The sequence below is a fragment of the Mesoplodon mirus genome (assembly GCF_964341445.2).
Source record: "Mesoplodon mirus genome assembly, chromosome: 3".
Taxonomy (NCBI): Eukaryota; Metazoa; Chordata; class Mammalia; order Artiodactyla; family Ziphiidae; genus Mesoplodon; species Mesoplodon mirus.
In genome coordinates, this window is record NC_138978.1 from 96729741 (window position 1) to 96748214 (window position 18474).

Consider the following 18474-nt stretch of genomic DNA (forward strand, 5'->3'; position numbering starts at 1 on the left):
ACAGGGTGCTCTGAAAATCAGGCAACTGTTAATCAGATAACCTTGAATAACCAGGCCTGCTTAAGCCATCAAGGAACACTTATTTTTTTTTTTAACTGTTCTTTTTTTTTAAATTTATTTATTTATTTATTTATTTGTATTTTTGGCTGTGCTGGGTCTTCGTTTCTGTGCGAGGGCTTTCCCCAGTTGCGGAGAGCGGGGGCCACTCTTTATTGCGGTGTGCGGGCCTCTCACTGTCGTGGCCTCTCTTGTTGTGGAGCACAGGCTTCAGACACGCAGGCTTAGTAGTTGTGGCTCACGGGCCCAGCTGCTCCGTGGCATGTGGGATCTTCCCAGACCAGGGCTCGAACCTGTGTCTCCTGCATTGGCAGGCAGACTCTCAACTACGGCGCCACCAGGGAAGCCCAAGGAACGCTTATTTTACACTTAGAAAGCAGGTACTAGTTTCCCTAGAATTAGGAATTCATGACTATTTCCAAAATGTAAGAATGCAGTTGTTATTGAAGCTACTTAAAAACACAACCCAGACAAATGGAATTGTTCTACTCACTTAGCTTTTTCATGCAGTCACGAAGTCTGGTTTCCAAGCTAAGCACCCTTTGATGTAGTTCCTCATAATCATAGGCTCCAATTTCCTCCTGAATTCCAGTGAGGACAGCAGACAGATTCCGGATTTCCTCCTTGAACTGGGTGATTAACTTGGCATCTGTTTTGTACTGTTCCAGCACAGGAATCAAGGGCAGGAGCTCATCCATCTTCTCTTTCAACTCCTGTGAAAAGCAGCCAATTGTATTCATGAGAGTCATTTAAACAGATCAAACAGCAACGTTCTTTTTCACATGATACTTAAGGGAGATTATTAAAACAGATTCACTATTGCTTACTGATTTTTTTTTTTTTTTGCGATGCGCGGGCCTCTCACTGTTGTGGCCTCTCCCGTTGCGGAGCACAGGCTCCGGACGCGCAGGCTCAGTGGCCATGGCTCACGGGCCCAGCTGCTCTGTGGCATGTGGGATCTTCCCGGACCGGGGCACGAACCCGTGTCCCCTGCATCGGCAGGCGGACTCTCAACCACTGTGCCACCAGGGAAGCCCTGCTTATTGATTTTTGATTGAAATTGTGTGTTTCGTGAGAATGTAAGTGGCTACATGATCATTAATAGCAATCCACTTATCTCAGCTTTTCAATACAAGAACACCTCTTTAAATGGTTACTTGCTTATGAAACAGATTGATCCTTATCATAAGTACAAAACTTCCTATGGTAGCAGTTCGGGGTTTATGTACTATCTTGCTTTCTGGTGGCATTTTATAAAGTGAACAATGCATTATTTAGTTAGGAAATAGAAGCGAGGTCCATCTTCTAGTTACGAATTATTAGAAATAGGTCAAATATCCTGTTTAGTTAAGTCTATTTACCCATTAACTAACTATTAATAATATAGGGGTACTTACAGGAAATTTTGGATCCTGGAACAGCTTTTGCCTAACAGAATTTTTCCAACTTTGGGCTTCCACCACTCTGTCCTTCTAGTCCTCCCTCTTTTTAATATCCTTCTTAGCACAGCATCATTAGGAAGGTACATTCAGCAAGTATAGTAAATCATGCAAAGCTTTTCAAAGCTCAAAGAAATGTATGTTGCTGATTACTATTTTAAATTATTATCCATTTTCCGACTTAGCAAAGAAAATTTAGAGCTCTTTATGTAAGGCAGAGTTGCTTACCAATGTAGTGAAATTAACTCTTTCAGGGGCTAAGGTGCTCATAATTTATGTAATAAAAGAGCACAGAGTTGTTTGAAACTGAAACGTTGATTTTTGTCTAGAGAACAAGAAGTATACTTTGCCAACACTGTTTCCGTCACTCCTATCTTGGGACTGAGCCAAACCTGCAGTTTCACTTTCAGTTTCTGAACATGTCACCTTTTTCTCCTTTCTTTTAACTTGGTGGTGGTGGTCAGTTAAAATATTTCATGAGTTTGATTCAGTTGTGAGTTTATTGCAATTAACTCATTCGTTGAAGAGCTGTCACTACTATGATCATAACAGAAACCATGCTGTATACTAACTAATTTAAGGAGCTGAAAATTGCATTTTACAATTACATTTAGAACATGTTATCACTATCAATGCATTAAAATAGCAGGAGCTCCCATTGCCACCCTGATTTATGGGCTTGTGTATCTTGGGGGGAATTTGCACTTGTTCTGTAAGATTGGAATACTTAGAATTTGTCTGTATGTCCATGTTGAGTGGGAGGGGACAGAAGTCTTAATAATGAGAAAGATTGATAAATATCACAGTCAAAAGGCAGAATTGCATAGCTTTGCTCATTTTAGTGGCTCATTTTGAAATAAACTTCTTATTAGTTTGAGCATTTTGTGCTATACCTAAAGGAAGACACAGTTGCTTCATTAGGATTTTAATGAGAAGAGTTCTGATGGTACCATTTGCTGCATATTATAGCAACTGTTACAATGAAGAATTTTACATTCTACTATGAGAATATTGAAAAGAGAGTAATTCAGTGTCACAATTTTGGTGGCATTTTATTTCCCCTGAGCTAAAAATTATGTGTGTGTGTGTGTGTGTGTGTGTGTGTGTGTGTGTATGAATTTTGGGGTCTTTTCAAAAATTTATAATTCAATTATTGGCAGTCGATTCTAACTCTGGACACTTGTCAGAGAACAATAGAAAGTCCAACTAATGTACATATCGAATACTTAAAAGATTAAAGTAGAATAACACAGATCTGTGCTTACTTATCCTTTCTAGAATTTCATTTTCTACTATGTTGCTCTTATAGCAAAGTGTATACCTAGACTATCTTACCCAACCAAGATTTCTTCATATAAGAATGATAGTCTCAAGTATGATAACTAGAACAAGCATTTTTATCATAAAGAATATAGAAGACACAACCTAATTAGATTTTTTGATAAGCGGAAAAGGGTGTGCCAGAGGAGGATTTTCTTCCAATTTAAAAGTATTCTTAATGTTAAACTTACTTTTGGAATGTTCCATTTCTTCTTCTCATATATGGCACCTCAGCAGCTAGAGCAAAATCTGACTCATGATAGGACTTGGTGAATAAATATATTTAACAAGCATATGTTGAGCATTTAATTATTATTATTAAATTTAATTCAGAGAGCTATAGTCTATTTGGAGAGGCAGTATAGCATTGGTATTAGGAGGCTTAACTCGGGAGCTGGACTCTGTAGTTCTGATACATATTAGATATACCATCCTGGACCAATTGCATAATTTTTTTGTACATCAGTTTCTTCATGTGAATGATGGGAATAAACAGTGTCTACCTTATAGGATTGTTGTGAGGATTAGATTAGCTAATATATAGTATATTTAAAGTGCTTGGAACTATGTGTTGAATATGTGTAATTCTTCAAGAAAATGATGTTATTATCATTATTGCTATCTGGAGTTTGACATACAAGTTTAGTATCCACGTGGATTACATGAACTAGGAAAATCAAAATCATCATGTTCTGTGGTGCTGCCTAAAAATTAAGTTTTCTTATTGGTGGCTTGGCTTCTGCTAGGCAAACTTATAGAATAGGCAACTTTCTCTTTTTTTTTTGCTCTCAGCCTTGTATCTTTTTGTTTCTTTGTCTCCTCTCTTCTCCCATAAGTTCCCATAGATGCACACGCGTCATCATTTGTCACCAACTCTGCCAGACCTGGTACTTACAAGCTGTCACTTGGTGTCACAGTATGTATTGTCCATCCGAACTTGAATGATTTTCACTCTGAGCCAGAAACCCTGAGCTTCTCTCCTTCTGTCCCCCTTCCTTTCTGGGAATGCTCCCTATGTGCCGTAAGTACCGGCTGATCATTCCTACTTTGTTGATAGCCTCAACATCACATCAGGCTCACGGTATTGCTCTATTGTCTACACCCTAACCCTGAATATTGAAAATTGACACTGAACATCTTTTGGTTTTCTTGATCTTCTCTGTAATTTAGTATTTTCTGGGGAGGAAAGTGGGCACTAGTCCAAAACCGTTTTCTTGAATATTGCCAAGTCCTGTAGCTCTTCCCCTGAACTTCTCTAAACAAAATTAAGAAAAATAAATAATTCTTCCCTTTGTGCCATTTTGATGTTTATGCCTCTTTTTACTGTCAAATTTTACCTGCCTGTTGGTTAGTTGTCTTTCAAAGAAGAGAGATTATGTAGTATATACCCAGCAGAGGGCCCAACACTGCCTTGTACACAGTATGTGCTCAATAAATATTGGTTAAAATTAATTTATTTGCTTTTCAGCCTTATACTCTTCTGTGCTTACCATTCCCCCATAATTTCTCTATTCTTCTAGTTTACTCATTCTCTTATTTCCAATAATCTTTAAATTTATTTTTATCTTCTAGGCCTTGCTCTAATTTGTTGTCATTTCTTAACCTTCTGGCTTTGCTTACTTCTCTCTTCAATTTAATCTCATGATTCATCACTTTAGCCCCCTCTCTTGTCAATACCCTGAACTTTCTTACCCTCCTGTCCTTCTGTTGTACCTTTCTGGGAAAACTTTAAAACTGGTTCAGTGCATGATTGTTTTTTATACCTTTCTACTCAGGCTCCTGAGCACAACTGAAGAAAATTACAAAACCAGGCTAATTTCTGCCATATTAAACTGTGTCATGCAGAGACCCTGTTTCATGTCCCTGACTAGCTCCCTGCCAATCACAATTTTGTATGAAAAGCACTTCTAATGTTTGACCAAGAACTTGGATTCAGGCCCACTCCCTCACCATTAGCAGTGTATCTCACTTCCTAACTGGCAGGGAAAGCAGAGGCTATTATGCTTGTAAAATCACAGTATGTTTTATAAACAATGTGCTATGCCTTTGTAAGGCAGACTACTTCTTTTTAATAGAGGCTCAAATGACATTATCATAGATTTTATTTTAATCTATGACAGTGTCATACATAGTTAATAAAAATCCACATAGCATGCTTAAAAGCATTGTTTCTCCATTTTCAGTGTTTCTAGATAATTACCAATAAACAGCTTAAAGTCTAAAAAAATACTTTTTTGTGGGACTTCCCTGGTGGCGCAGTGGTTAAGAATCTGCCTGCCAGCGCAGGGGACACGGGTTCCAGCCGTGGCCTTGGAAAATCCCATATGCCACGGAGCAACTAAGCCCGTGCGCCACAACTACTGAGCCCGTGTGCCACAACTACTGAAGCCTGCGCTCCTAGAGCCTGTGCTCCACAACAAGGGAAGCCTGCACACTGCAATGAAGAGTAGCCCTGGCTCGCCGCAACTAGAAAGAGCCCGCGTGTAGCAACAAAGACCCCACGCAGCCAAAAAAATAAATAACAAAATAAAATAAATAAATACTTTTTTGTATCAAACTGTGAAACAACCCTTGTTTATGTGCTGTTAATAATGGTATTATTGCCTCTTTTAATAATTCATATTCTCTGTATTTCTCCTCATATTAGCAAGGCATAAAATCATCAGAAAATCTTTGATAAATTTAATTATTAATTTTCCTAGATTTACTATTGTCATACATATTGAAATGCCTTTAAATCTATCCAGAATCTCCACTTAGCTCTAGGAGGGTCAGGCTCTTTTTATAGCAAGTCTTCTATGCATTCCTACCAGTTAATGGTCAGTTTCAGTGGAGAGATTATTGATGTCCCCAGTGAATTTTGAACCTTGCATATATGGGCCGATGTACAGTTATTTCTAGCTGAGTGCCATGGTGGCTGTCCATCATACTCAGTGTCTCATTTGGACTGACAAAATTGCTGAAGTCAAACCTACTTGAAAATGCTTGGTCATTAGTGTCTTCCGGTCATCTTCAATCTGCCGAAACTTGGCCTTCAGCCCTTTCATTTGGGTTTCCATTTTTAGAACATATTGGAAATCTCTCTGAGTTCTCAAGTTTAAGACTTCAATAGACTGAGACATGTTTTGAACCTGTTAAACAAAAACATTGGCATTATTGTCTGTTTACAGGTATATACAATCACTACTGCAGTAGCAAAAATGACATTAACATTAAAAACTGGAAGTGCCAAATCCATAATTGCATTTCCACAGGACATACTTTCAGAAGGCTAATTCTTCATGATAAGCATTCAAATAATTTAGCAAAAGAAAACTGTACCTAGGCAGGATATAATAAAATGGACATTCTAGCATTAGAAATGACTAAATATTAATAAGAATTTGATATATCAGAAAAATAAATTTAAAAAATAGAATATTCATTCCAGGGCTTAGTAAGCTTATCATGGCTCAATCTATTAAATGTTAAGATAAGTTGTTTCTTTAAGTACTGACTGACTTCCTCAAGGTCTGGGATGCTTAGCAATTGTGGATGGTGGTGAGGTGTCCAACAGATCTAGCATGCATTCATTCCAGTACAGTTACTTCAAGCTGCATCTGAAGTACTCCCAGGGGTGAGGCTGAACTGAGCAAGATGAGTGGTGGTAGCACTGGGACACCTCCTAACTCAGAGACCATACTGTTTATGAGACTTGGAAAATGGCCACTGCATCAAGTGTTTGGTAGATAGGCAATAAACATATGTTAAGGTGATGGTACCATCCCAAGTTCATTGAGCCCCAGGCTATTTAGAAGTGGGAAATAGGTGACCTATAAAGCATGTAGAAATGAGGAAAGAAAGACTACTCTAATTCTTATGGCAGCAGAATCTGGAAAACAAAGTGAAAGCCTCTAATAGGAGGAGAGCTATTAAATGAGTTGAGGAATAGAATATGACTAAACTAATTTAAAGGATACAATAGAGCTCTATACTTTGGTACTCACAGTATTGTCTACAGAGCAACAGCTTGGCATCACCTGTGAGCCTGTCAAAATTGCAGAATCTTGGGGCCCACCCCAGAGATACTGAGGCAGACTCTTTATTTTATCAAGATTCCCTAAGTGATTCTTATGTTTATACATTTTGAGAAACATTGCTTAACATGGAAGAATATCCATGAGAAAAGTAAGTGAGAAAAGCAAATGTAAAGATCTTTGTATAACTTGAATACTTTTATTCTAAATAAAATTCACCTCTCTCCCTCCCTCCCTCTCTCTTTCTCTCACTATGTCTCACACGTACACACAACACACACACACATACACACACACTTGAGCACACATATGTAAAAGAAAGGAGTATATAAGCAAAAAACATGGAGAAAGATATGGAAGGATTAGAAGAATACATATTAGGTGGTTAAAATTAGTTTTCTGGTGGGGGGTGGTGAGGTGTGGGTGAGAGGAGAAGTAACAAAATAAATACTGTAGAAAGAGGTCCTTGGTAAATATTGTATATAAATTTTATATGGATAAATGAATACATGAAAGCATGGGCTCAAAAAATGGGATTTCAGATGACTTTTACTTCATTTCATATATTTTTATGTGTTATTACATGTATTTTAAAATAAACAAGTATTATTTATGTAACACATAAAAAAAGTTATTTTCATTGTAAAACCTTGTGAGTCACAAATAAGGAAGGGATTTGTTCAGAGATAATTTCTGTCATCAGGTAAGTCACAAAGCTTAGTGGACCAGCTAGCTTTAAAGAGCCCGTTGTCAATATATTCCTCAGCATTGGAACATTCAGAAAAGGCAGTGAATTCTGCTGCCTTGGCTTGCCTCAGTTCTGCCACTTGTTTTTTTTTTTTTTTTTTGGTCAGAGAAGGTCACATTTTTCTGTTTCTTTTTCTGCTGTCTTGATCCATAGTCCTGTCCTTTATAAACCCTGTCTTTTCGGGACATACTACAGTCTAGCTTATATTAAATCTAATTGTGTAATGTGTGTGAATGGGAAGCAGAAAAGTGGCTGCCCTTCTGTAAACTCATTGAGGTTAGAATCTGTGTCTTATTCATACCTTTTATTCCCAAGACCTTATACAGAACTAGGCGCAGAATAATTGCTCAATAAATATTTATTGGGTAAAGTTATCTTAGGCTTCCAACAGTGGTAATATGTAACAAGTATTTTAATATTTTAACAAAAGTATCTTTCTCCTGTCACTGGTTTGGCTATAGTATTACATGACCCTCAAATATTTCTTAATTTACTATCATTCCTACATTCAGAAAGCTTCATTTAAAAAAAAACTTTGATGCAGCACAGAATTACTGAGGCAACATTGAAAGCATGGTAACTGCATCTTGGATGAATGCAATGCTTTCAAAATAATTTTCAACTCCATTATGGTTAAGCATGAATAAAGAAAAGCCATTTGTGTTAAAGAAACTATCTACACGTTTAAATACGACATTTGTCTATGAAAACACGCATCTCTGGCATGTCCAATATTTTCCTAGGAATTCTGTGTACTTAGGCAGAATCCATACAATTAGAAAACGATAGGCAAGTGAGATATCCTGGATAAAGTTAAAACAGCCTCTCTTATTTTGCCTTTAACTTACCCTATCAATTTAAATTTCAACTTTATTTGTGTTATGGGAAAATGCACTGAGAGAATTTTTGCTGAGACTTGATTGTGACCTTCAAGCAGAATCATGTATAATTATAAGAGCTACATTTGGGGTGATGGCTAGAGATGGAGCTATCTAACTGGGGAGGATGGTTCTGGGCTGCCTTTTGCTTTTCCTGCTGGCTGTACCTAGGACTGTTTAGTTTCCCACTGGTTGTGGAGACCCACTGAGAATCAGTTTCCTGGTGATACTTGAGATTGGATCCCCATGATTACACTTGTGGGAAGGAGACTCATTCCTCTTTTAGTCTGCTTATCTCTGATGTCTTGCTATTCAGCTGTCTACACATGCCCCTGGGTAGACTGTCTACATAGTGTGGCAAGCTCATTGTTACTCTTCACTGATAATTTTGTGAACTCTTTATTTACCTTGGTTCTTTGTATAAATAAAACGTCTGAGGCCTTTCTGCACTTAAATACAAATTAACTTAGATTTTCACTCTCATTTATAATTAGTGTGGAGGCCACTTGAAAAAAAGAAGCCCTACAGTTCAGTATGCTTGGATAGCATTGGGATTAACAAAAATAAACAGGGATTTCTTTACTGTAGTTCTTCACAGAACCTTTAGTATTAAACCGTGTAACGGAAATCTTCAAGAGTGAAGTATCATGTACTGTGTTTCTTAAAATTATTTTATTGGAGGATGTCATCAGCATCCTATTCCAAAAATCACAGTTTAGGAAATATTGCCCTAGACAGTGCGGGCCTGTACAGAGATGCTACGTAGCTAACAGACAAGCATTTTTTTTTAAGTGAAAAATTTTAGTTTGTATAGACTAAGACCTGATGTATTGTGAAACCAATTGTAATTTTTCTGATATTCAGTAGTATAAATACTTGTTCAAAATATTTGACAGAGCATCAGTTAAATAAGTGTGGGTACCATCAGTGGCAGTTTGAATGACACTGGCATGGTGTTGAGAAAATGCAAAGTTGACCTGGTATGGCTCCACAGTCTACTGGTTGAGTGACATTGATAAGTTTTTTTAGCCTCAAGAAACACGTTTCCTTTTATGTAAACTCAGAAGGGCAACAACTTCTGCTATAAGGTTTGAATGGAGCAGATACAAATACAATAGATGGAAACTATTGTTATTAATATTATTCTCAATAAGAATATTCCCTTATTGTAGACTAAATCAATCCTTCGGTTAATAATGAAATGGGCTGCTTAACTGTCACACTCCTATTTGCCATCTGGTACCTTGGATATTTGTAAAACTATAGAGAAGCCAGCAAGGGATTGGCTCAGTCTGCATAAGGAATGCTGCTTTCAGATGTTTTTTCTTTGGGTCAGTGCAGAAAACCAGTGCTACTTACTTCCTTCAGGACACTCTAAATAGTATACACAATTTATTATTCCTCTGTTTCCATAACACTACCAAATGGTGAATTTGATTAATCTAACCTGTGGTGACGTTGATTTTGTTAATAAATTTTGTTTTTTGTCATTTAGGTATTGATGCATTTTTTAAACATCTTTTTTTTTTTTTTTTTTTTTTTTTCTTTTTGCGGTATGTGGGCCTCTCACTGTTGTGGCCTCTCCCGTTGCGGAGCACAGGCTCCGGATGCGCAGGCCCAGCGGCCATGGCTCACGGGCCCAGCCGCTCCGCGGCATATGGGATCCTCCCAGACCGGGGCACGAACCCGTATCCCCTGCATCGGCAGGCGGACTCTCAACCACTGCGCCACCAGGGAGGCCCTAAACATCTTTATTGGAGTATAACTGCTTTACATTGTTGTGTTAGTTGCTGCTGTATAACAAAGTGAATCAGCTATACGTATACATATATCCCCATATCCCTCCCTCTTGCATCTCCCTCCCACCCTCCCTATCCCACCCCTATAGGTGGTCACAGTGCACCGAACTGATCTCCCTGTGCTATGCAGCTGCATTTTTAAAGGTGTGATTTTCTAGAATTTTGTTAAAACGGTTAAACAAATTGCCTATTGGATGGTATGGTCATATAAACTTCAATGATTGCTTCAATCAATCCCCTTAGTTGTACTTTTCATACCTTATTCATCCTTTACTAATTCCTGGTTTTATCATAGCTCTGGAATACATTTCCCTCTGGACATGAAGAGAATATTATCCACTTCCTGACATTCATAGTTTATTTGAACTTTTCAGCTGATTTTTGAAGAAATGTCCAAGTCTATGTGTGGGTGTGTGTATGCAGTGCTGTACTGAAAATAGTAACAGAAATAAGATTATCGAGTCTAAGAAAATGTTTCTGATCATAGTTGATGTAGAAAGAAGATATTTTTGCATAGAAAAGAAGATGGAGTAGAAAGTTAGTAATCTGAGAGGAAATACAAGTTAATAGAAAAGCAAAATTGGATTTAAAAGATTAAATCTTTTTACCAACATAATTAATTTCCCTAGTAACCAAACAATATTAAACTATATGTTTGAACTTTTTCATAGATATAAAGAAAATCTATGAAGAGAAGAATAATCATAGTTCATATGTCTTGAACAGTTTTAACAGTTGAGAGGCATGTTAGCTGGGGTCATTAACTTGAATGACAGTTACATTTGCTCTTGTTTAGGGGACAGATATTGAAGGAGCAGGGAAGACTGGATCTTTTTAAAAAAGAGAGAGCAAATAGGTGATGATGACTCCAAGGGTAAGGGCAGAAAAGGCAGACTAATCTCTGTATGAAAATATGAAAAAAAAAGTCTTCTTAAAATCTTAGGGCATCAATATACTTCAAAGTAATGTACACTGAGGAAAGTTATTTTAATTATATGGCAGTGGAAGAGAGTTACTGTAGCTGGACTTAAAATTGCATAAACTAGGGATGTCTGTATTAACAAATTCAGTGCTTTCATTTTTCTATCTTCTCTTAATTTTCTGTTAAAGCTTCCTATTCAGTGCTATAATTGTGTAGATGATCATGGAAAGGATATTGTGTAGAGTGAATTGCTGAGCATGATATCCTCTAAAAACACATACTACCTAGTTTATCTTATTATCCCTGAAGATATTTAAAATTAAAATATGTTGTCATCCTTCCATCACTCTGGCCACCCCAGCTGTCCAACTATATTCAGAGGCCAACACAGTGGAAGTGTGAATGAGGAAAATTGAAATTGAAAGAACCATTCATTTTTTTTTTCCTCCCTAAACTAAACATAAATAACCCTTCATGAGATGACTTTCATCTGTGAAAGAAAATAAGGGCATTCTGCATTTGATTGTTATGGATCCAGCTTAAGTAAATTATATGGAGAGAATGCTATTGAATGAAATTGAAGAACTTAATGTTCAAAGGAATGACTTAGAAAATGATGTTGAATACTTGGAATTATTCATTATCAGTCCAGATAGCTTGCATATTGTATGCCATTATTTTAACTTCCCTGCAAGATTGTTAATGAGATCAGAAAGTATGAGCTCAAAGAGCCTAGTGTGATCCTGAAAGTTGAGGCTAAATTTCTGTCATTGGAATAAGACTTCATACTATTTTCTTCTTAAGGAGGGATAGACTAGATATTAAGAAATATGACAGAAAGCCAGTCTTAAGGCAAGACTGGGAGAAGTAAAAGTCATATAAATAGAACAACAGAGCAGGAATCTTGAGGTACTACTTTCAAGGAAGGGGAAAGCATTTATTAGAGAAGGGGGACAAAAATTGGAAGAACCCTCCTCACCATTACCTGCCTTCCCATAATTTCCTTTTCAAAGAATGGTAGATTTCAATAAAAATATTCACAGGGGACAGAGGACACCTACCTTTTCCAGCAGCTGGCGAAGCTGCCTGCTTTTGGCATCCCGGGAGCACAGGTTTTGTTCTGGAGCAACCACTGTGCAAATGCATCGTCCATCAGGATCCTGTGCTGAGCTGTATACCTGCCACCCTTCTTTGGGACTAATCTGAGTCTGAGGAAATCAATAGCACAAAACACAGAACACACAGACAAAGAAAGAGTGTGGGTTTGTATAATAGTAAGCAAAGCATGTTTCTTTTTTTGATATTTAAAGTTTGTGATTTTATTCTCTAAAGTTAAAAAGAAAGAGTTTAAATAATTCACACAGGCAGCACAGCTTCATTCAGTTATACCTTCCTTTTCAGTGCTCAGAGGAGAATCTTTTTCTTTTGATTCCATATTATTAACTATTTTTTGATCCTACACCACTTCCTCATGCTTTCTGTCATATTTGGACAATTTAATGCAACTTTAGAAGTATCTAAATATTCAATACTTAGAAGTATCTAAATATTCAATACTTAGTCACATATCACCAATCTTTCTACACAGGTTCTGTTAGCTTGTCTTCCTCAACAGTAAATGGTAATTAGTAGTATGTATTTTTCTGATTATTACTCATGTGTGATATTCTGAAGCAAAGCCCTCTCCCAGAGAGCTTCCCATGTATTGAAGGGTCAATTATTAATAAAGCTGGAAAAGTATCACATGAGAATATAGGGTAAAAATAATTAGACCAGCATTGTTTTGCAAAGGATATAGAGTCTCAGAAGAGTTAAAGACAGTATTTTGGCATAGGCCGCCGAACTGATCTTCCCAAATTACTTTTGTGCACTTGTCACCCAAACTCCCTAGAACCCTATCTTAAAGTGACATTCCTGTTCTACTGCAGTCTGCCTCCTATTTATGTTTCTGATTTTTCTGTATCTTCCTATAAGAAACTTCTTTCCAACCAAATTGGTCTTTTTGTGTCCTGAAAGCGTGCAACCTTGAGTCACATCTTTGTATGTTACTCATTTTGTTCTCCTACTTGGAATACCTCTCTTACAAATCTTCAATTTACTCAGTCCTTATGGTTTCAACCTCTTCAGGAGGATTGTCTATGTTATTCTTTAGGCACTTAATGTGTATTTTCTAGTATTGTTATCTGTCTTTCTTATGTCTTTTTCAATAATTAGTCCATATCCAGCTACAGGATATATTGGCTACTTCCTATCTGCCATATCAAGTACATTCTATCAAGTACAAAAATAAGTAACTTATTTTTTGTCTAGTTATTTTTCAGAAGAACTCTGCTTTGAGCATACATTCTCCGCTAGGTCAGACCCTATTACACAGCATAGCTCACATCCATTGACTTGCTGATGCATGGGTACAAAGAAGGGTGCTAATAAGCAGGAATAATTACTATTCCCATTTCACAGAAGAGAAAATTAGTTAACTTGCCTAGGAATGCACAGCTTGTATATAGTAGAGCTATGTATGAAGCCAGAGCAGTACTGTCCAATAGAATGAGAGCCACGTGTATAATTTTAAATTTTCTAGTAAGCAGGTTTAAAACAGTAAAAAGAAACAAGTGAAATTACTTTTAATAATATATTTTATTTAACCCAGTATATCCAAAATATTATCATTTCAGCATGTACTCAATATAAAAATTATTCATTCATACTTTACATTGTTTTTTCTCCTTTTTTGTACACTCTTTGAAATTGAGTGTGCATTTTACACTTATAGCACACCTCAACTTGGAGCAGCCACATCCCAAGTGCCCAATAGCCACCATGGCCTCCTTATTGGACTGTATAGCTATAGAATCTTGCTTTTAATTCCAGTGCTATGGCCATATTAATATGATGCTGAACATCCAGATAATCGTTCTTAAAGGTCAATCATATGGATATTGAAAAACCTACCTGACAGGTGTTACATACACAGACCATCCAATTTGCATCTGAGTTTCTTTTTCCTGTGGAAATATCAGATAAACCAGTGGGCCTCCTTCTAGCTAAGCTCTGACTAACTTCTACAGCTGGGATCTGAAATTCTTCAGTCTTTGTCCTTCCCTCTATGGTTTCCAGGGAATCAGCAGATAAGGAGATATTTCTTATATTATCAGGAGAAGAGGGAGATGAATTTTGTCTAGAAAAGAAGGTCTTTAATGACTCAGGCCGGAGGGGCTGGAACAAGGAAGGATGAAAGAAAGGCTGAGATGGGGCTAGGAACCTGGAGGTGAATGGTGCCCAGCAGAGAACTATTTTGCACAATGCCCAGTGTTACTGGGCTGGTCTGTTTGCCTTTAGACTGGAGCGCTTTGACTGGTAGGAAGCAGATTCTTTTTTTTTTTTTTTTTGCTGTACGCGGGCCTCTCACTGTTGCGGCCTCTTCCGTTGCGGAGCACAGGCTCCGGACGCGCAGGCTCAGCGGCCATGGCTCACGGGCCCAGCCGCTCCGCAGCATGTGGGATCTTCCCGGACCGGGGCACGAACCCGTGTCCCCTGCATCGGCAGGCGGACTCTCAACCACTGCACCACCAGGGAAGCCTGGAAGCAGATTCTTAAAAGGACTAAACCAGCCTGACCTCTCTCCACAGAGCTGCCATAGTCTGTGGCATCTTCTGTCTTGTAATTTTCAGCAGAACAGATATAATCTCCTGCTTATTCTCTCCCAGGCCCTAGCTCATCACATACCATCAACCAACACACAGATTTTTTCCTTTCAAGGGCTTTAGAGAAAATTACTATAGGGTGCTTATAGGCATTCCAACAACAATCATGGGGAAGCTATAAATTATAAACTCACGAAATTCAAAAAGATGTCACAGTCCTTGTCCTTAGTCTGTAATGAAAAGGAAATGGTGCCAAACCTATCTTTTAGTCTCCTCCTTCAGATAGCTCATAGAAGTGTCCTATGTTGCCTTTTATTTCTGAGGTATTGGATTCATTATCATTTCTTTCTTTTGATTCCCCTTACTTCTTCTTTCTAGCATTTATGCCTGACTATGATTGGGACAGAAAGATGTACTTAGAATTATATATTGTTAGAATCAGATAAGATCGTAAAGATAATCTTTTCATACTAAAGAAGAAAAAATGCAAAGAGATCATCTACAGAATGGAGATAGGTACAGCTTAGCAGAGTAGTTTCAATGATGTAATTAAAGGTTTAAGCTGTGTAACAGTATGGGACGAATATATCTTGACATAGGTTCTACAGTTTCAGCTAGGCTTTTCCTGACATTGGACACAAATCTCAAACACGTCAGAAAATTAAGGCTTCTCACTAGAATAAATTTAGCTTTTGTATAAAGGAGCAGGGACCACCCAATTATAATATTAAAATATCTTTAACAGCAGTGCAAATACTGATTATTAAACCTGGCATCATTAATATTGATGTTCGCTTGCCAGGTGTTTGGCTAACTAGTAAAGAGCTTATAATGTCAGGGCAAGGTGTCAGTTGCTCTCTGGAATGAGGGAAGCAGAAAAGGTGAATAGGGCTTGATGTTCATTTAGCATTCTTCCTGAAGTGTCAGCTTAATAAAAGTAGACTCTGGTTGTGTTTGTACTTTCAATTGTCTTCTTGTAAGAATTATTGAAAAGAGCCATGGCCTTATCTACTACAGAGTTAGTCTGAATGATCTCAACTATAGCAAGTTACCTCTCTGGCAAGAAAAAGGTAACTCAAAAGAGAAAAAAGCTAGTATAAAAGATGAGTGCTTGACAGTTGTGTGGGTTTGATAGAGACTTTTGTGTCAGGTTTAGTGATAAAATAAAGGAAGCCTTATGAGCGTCTCTAGTGTTCTCTTTTATGGCACCCATACTGGCATTGAAAAGAGGATAAAAATAAAACCAGCTAAGACCTCAGGTGGAAAGAAATGTTTAGATGGGTTTTGGATACCAATGAGAAAAGATCTGCTCTCATTTTAACTTAAAAGAGCAGTTACTGGGCTTCCCTGGTGGCGCAGTGGTTGAGAGTCCGCCTGCCGATGCAGGGGAAACGGGTTCGTGCCCCGGTCTGGGAGGATCCCACATGCCGCGGAGTGGCTGGGCCCGTGAGCCGTGGCCGCTGGGCCTGTGCGTCTGGAGCCTGTGCTCCGCAACGGGAGAGGCCGCAACGGTGAGAGGCCCACATACCGCAAAAAAAAAAAAAAAAAAAAAAAAAGAGCAGTTACTTAGGTGTCGGTAAAACTCATATAATAGTAATAGCAAACATTTATGGTGCTCTAGCCATTAGTTGGCAGTTCACATACATTAACTGCCTTTGAATATCACAGTAACTCTATGAACCAGGTGATGTCACCATTTTATAGGTGAGGAAACTGAGACTTAGAGACAGTAAGGAACTTGCTCAAGGTCATGTAAGAGGTAATCAGCAGAGCTGAGATTTGCACTTGCACAGTCTGACATCAGAGCTTGAAAGTTTAACCCCCATACTGCACCACCAGTTATCTGAAATTCCCTTTTATATATGATGAAGATAATTCTGATAGCATTTTCTGAACTACCATGAAGCTGACTACTTGGACCTGGAGGGTGCATACGGTTTATTGCTATCCAAAGCATTGCTGATCACAGTGATTACTGATGCAGTTCTCTTTGAACCTTTTGTGTTAATTAGAAGAACTAAGTGAACTATTTAGCAGTATTTAATATTACAAAACTCATGAAATATTTAGGCATATTCTAAATAGGAGAATTAAAATGATAATTTTAACAATTGGATTTCAAGTTTGGATTTTTTGCTTACAATTTAATTACAGAGCTATGCTTTATAAATACAAAGCTACTGTGTGAGAAGTCTCTCAGAACTTCAGGGGCTTTGAACAGGAAAGAAAGATCCTGAAGACTGAGGTAAAAATAAAAATTAAAAAAAATCTTGCATTTCAGCATGTTTTTCTTTTTATAAAACCCCTTCTCTTGTATTAGTCTCACTTATTTTGATCCAACTACCCTTTGAAATAGACATTATCTTATTTATGAGGAAACTGAAACGCAAAGAACCGAAGCAATGTTTTCCGAAATCACCCGTTTAGTAAATGTTATATATGGGACTTACACAAATTTTCTCCAGTTTTCAGATCAGAGCTCTTTATGTTCATCCTCTGCAGATAAATTGCAGATAGATGGTCTATGTCCATTCACCAATAGCTGAAAAAACTTTGCTTTAGAGGAGATGCACCCAGCAAGGTGGAGAGCATTATCCAAACAATGTGGAAACAAGTAGCAGTTGAGACTCCAAAGGAATAATTAGCAGTAAAGACTTGGTGAGACACAAGTGGAGGGACAGGCAAAGGGACAGAATTCTGATTCTTTGAAGAGGACAGAATCAACTGGTTGAACATTGTTAGGTCTTATGTTTATGCTGAATGTCTGGGAATTTCATAGAAGTACAGACTGAGGCAAAGAAGAATAAGGGATCAAGCTACTGAAAGGGGTGTACAAGGTAGGGGAAAATAAAGCAGAAAAAAATCCATTTACTAAAACCTATTCAATTTAGAGTAGGAGTTACCTGATGATTTAGAGGAGATACCTGATGAAAAGTACTTATAAATTTTCTGTCTGAGGATAGGTTTGGTCTCAGAGAATGAAATGTGGTTTAGCATGCTAATGACTTTAGTTGTGAAGAGAAGTAATGTGAGGACAGGAATAATAGAGATGTTGACAGACCACACTAAAAGAAGCTGTGTTCTGGAGGATGTGTTAATAAAGATGTCACTGTATAGCAGTTTTCCTCCTATTTCTTATGAGACTAGTTGGAACTGAAATAAGAAATGTATATTCTTCACTCAAGGCAGCCTCAAGGGTCTAAGAAAAACAACTATAAAAACAATGACCAAAAACAGTTAAACACAAAACCGAAGACATCCTCAAATTCAGGTTGGTTGATCACTTCTTCTCATATTCTGGAAATCATAATGACTCAGAGTTGGGAAGGAATTAGAAGTCATGTCTGGTCCTATGTCTTTCCACTCAGTGACACTTCTCCTATGTATTCTCCTTGTGTTTCCGCTTGAACTCTGCATGATAAGGATTTCCCTGCTTCATAGGCAGCCCCTTCCATCGGTGGAAAGCTAAAGGACTGGCTCTGAACTTCTCTCTTAGTAATGTTCCCCCTTTTGCTCTCCTTCTGCTTTAAGTACTTAAGAATAAATCTACTCTCTTACCTATGCCACAGTTCTACTCTAAAAAGGCAATTATCACATTCTCTGTGACTTTCAAGATTTACCATTCTGTTCTCTCATCCATTTCCTTAATTT

At 37.7% G+C, this 18474-nt stretch overlaps 1 protein-coding gene across 3 annotated transcripts in view; it reads right to left on the reverse strand.

The window, feature by feature from the left end:
* Positions 1–18474, reverse strand: part of OLFM3 (olfactomedin 3) — a gene marked incomplete at both ends in the record, with an annotated part of 186823 nt that overhangs the window by 21079 nt on the left and 147270 nt on the right. For 2 of the 3 annotated variants that reach the window (XM_082616601.1, XM_082616600.1), the window contains 3 exons: positions 551–770; positions 5792–5947; positions 12241–12387. In XM_082616601.1, the coding sequence (XP_082472727.1) occupies positions 551–770; positions 5792–5947; positions 12241–12387 (523 nt within the window). Of the gene's footprint in view, positions 1–550; positions 771–5791; positions 5948–8928; positions 8996–12220; positions 12388–18474 lie in introns of all 3 variants that reach the window. The other variant, XM_082616599.1, reaches the window with a different exon arrangement.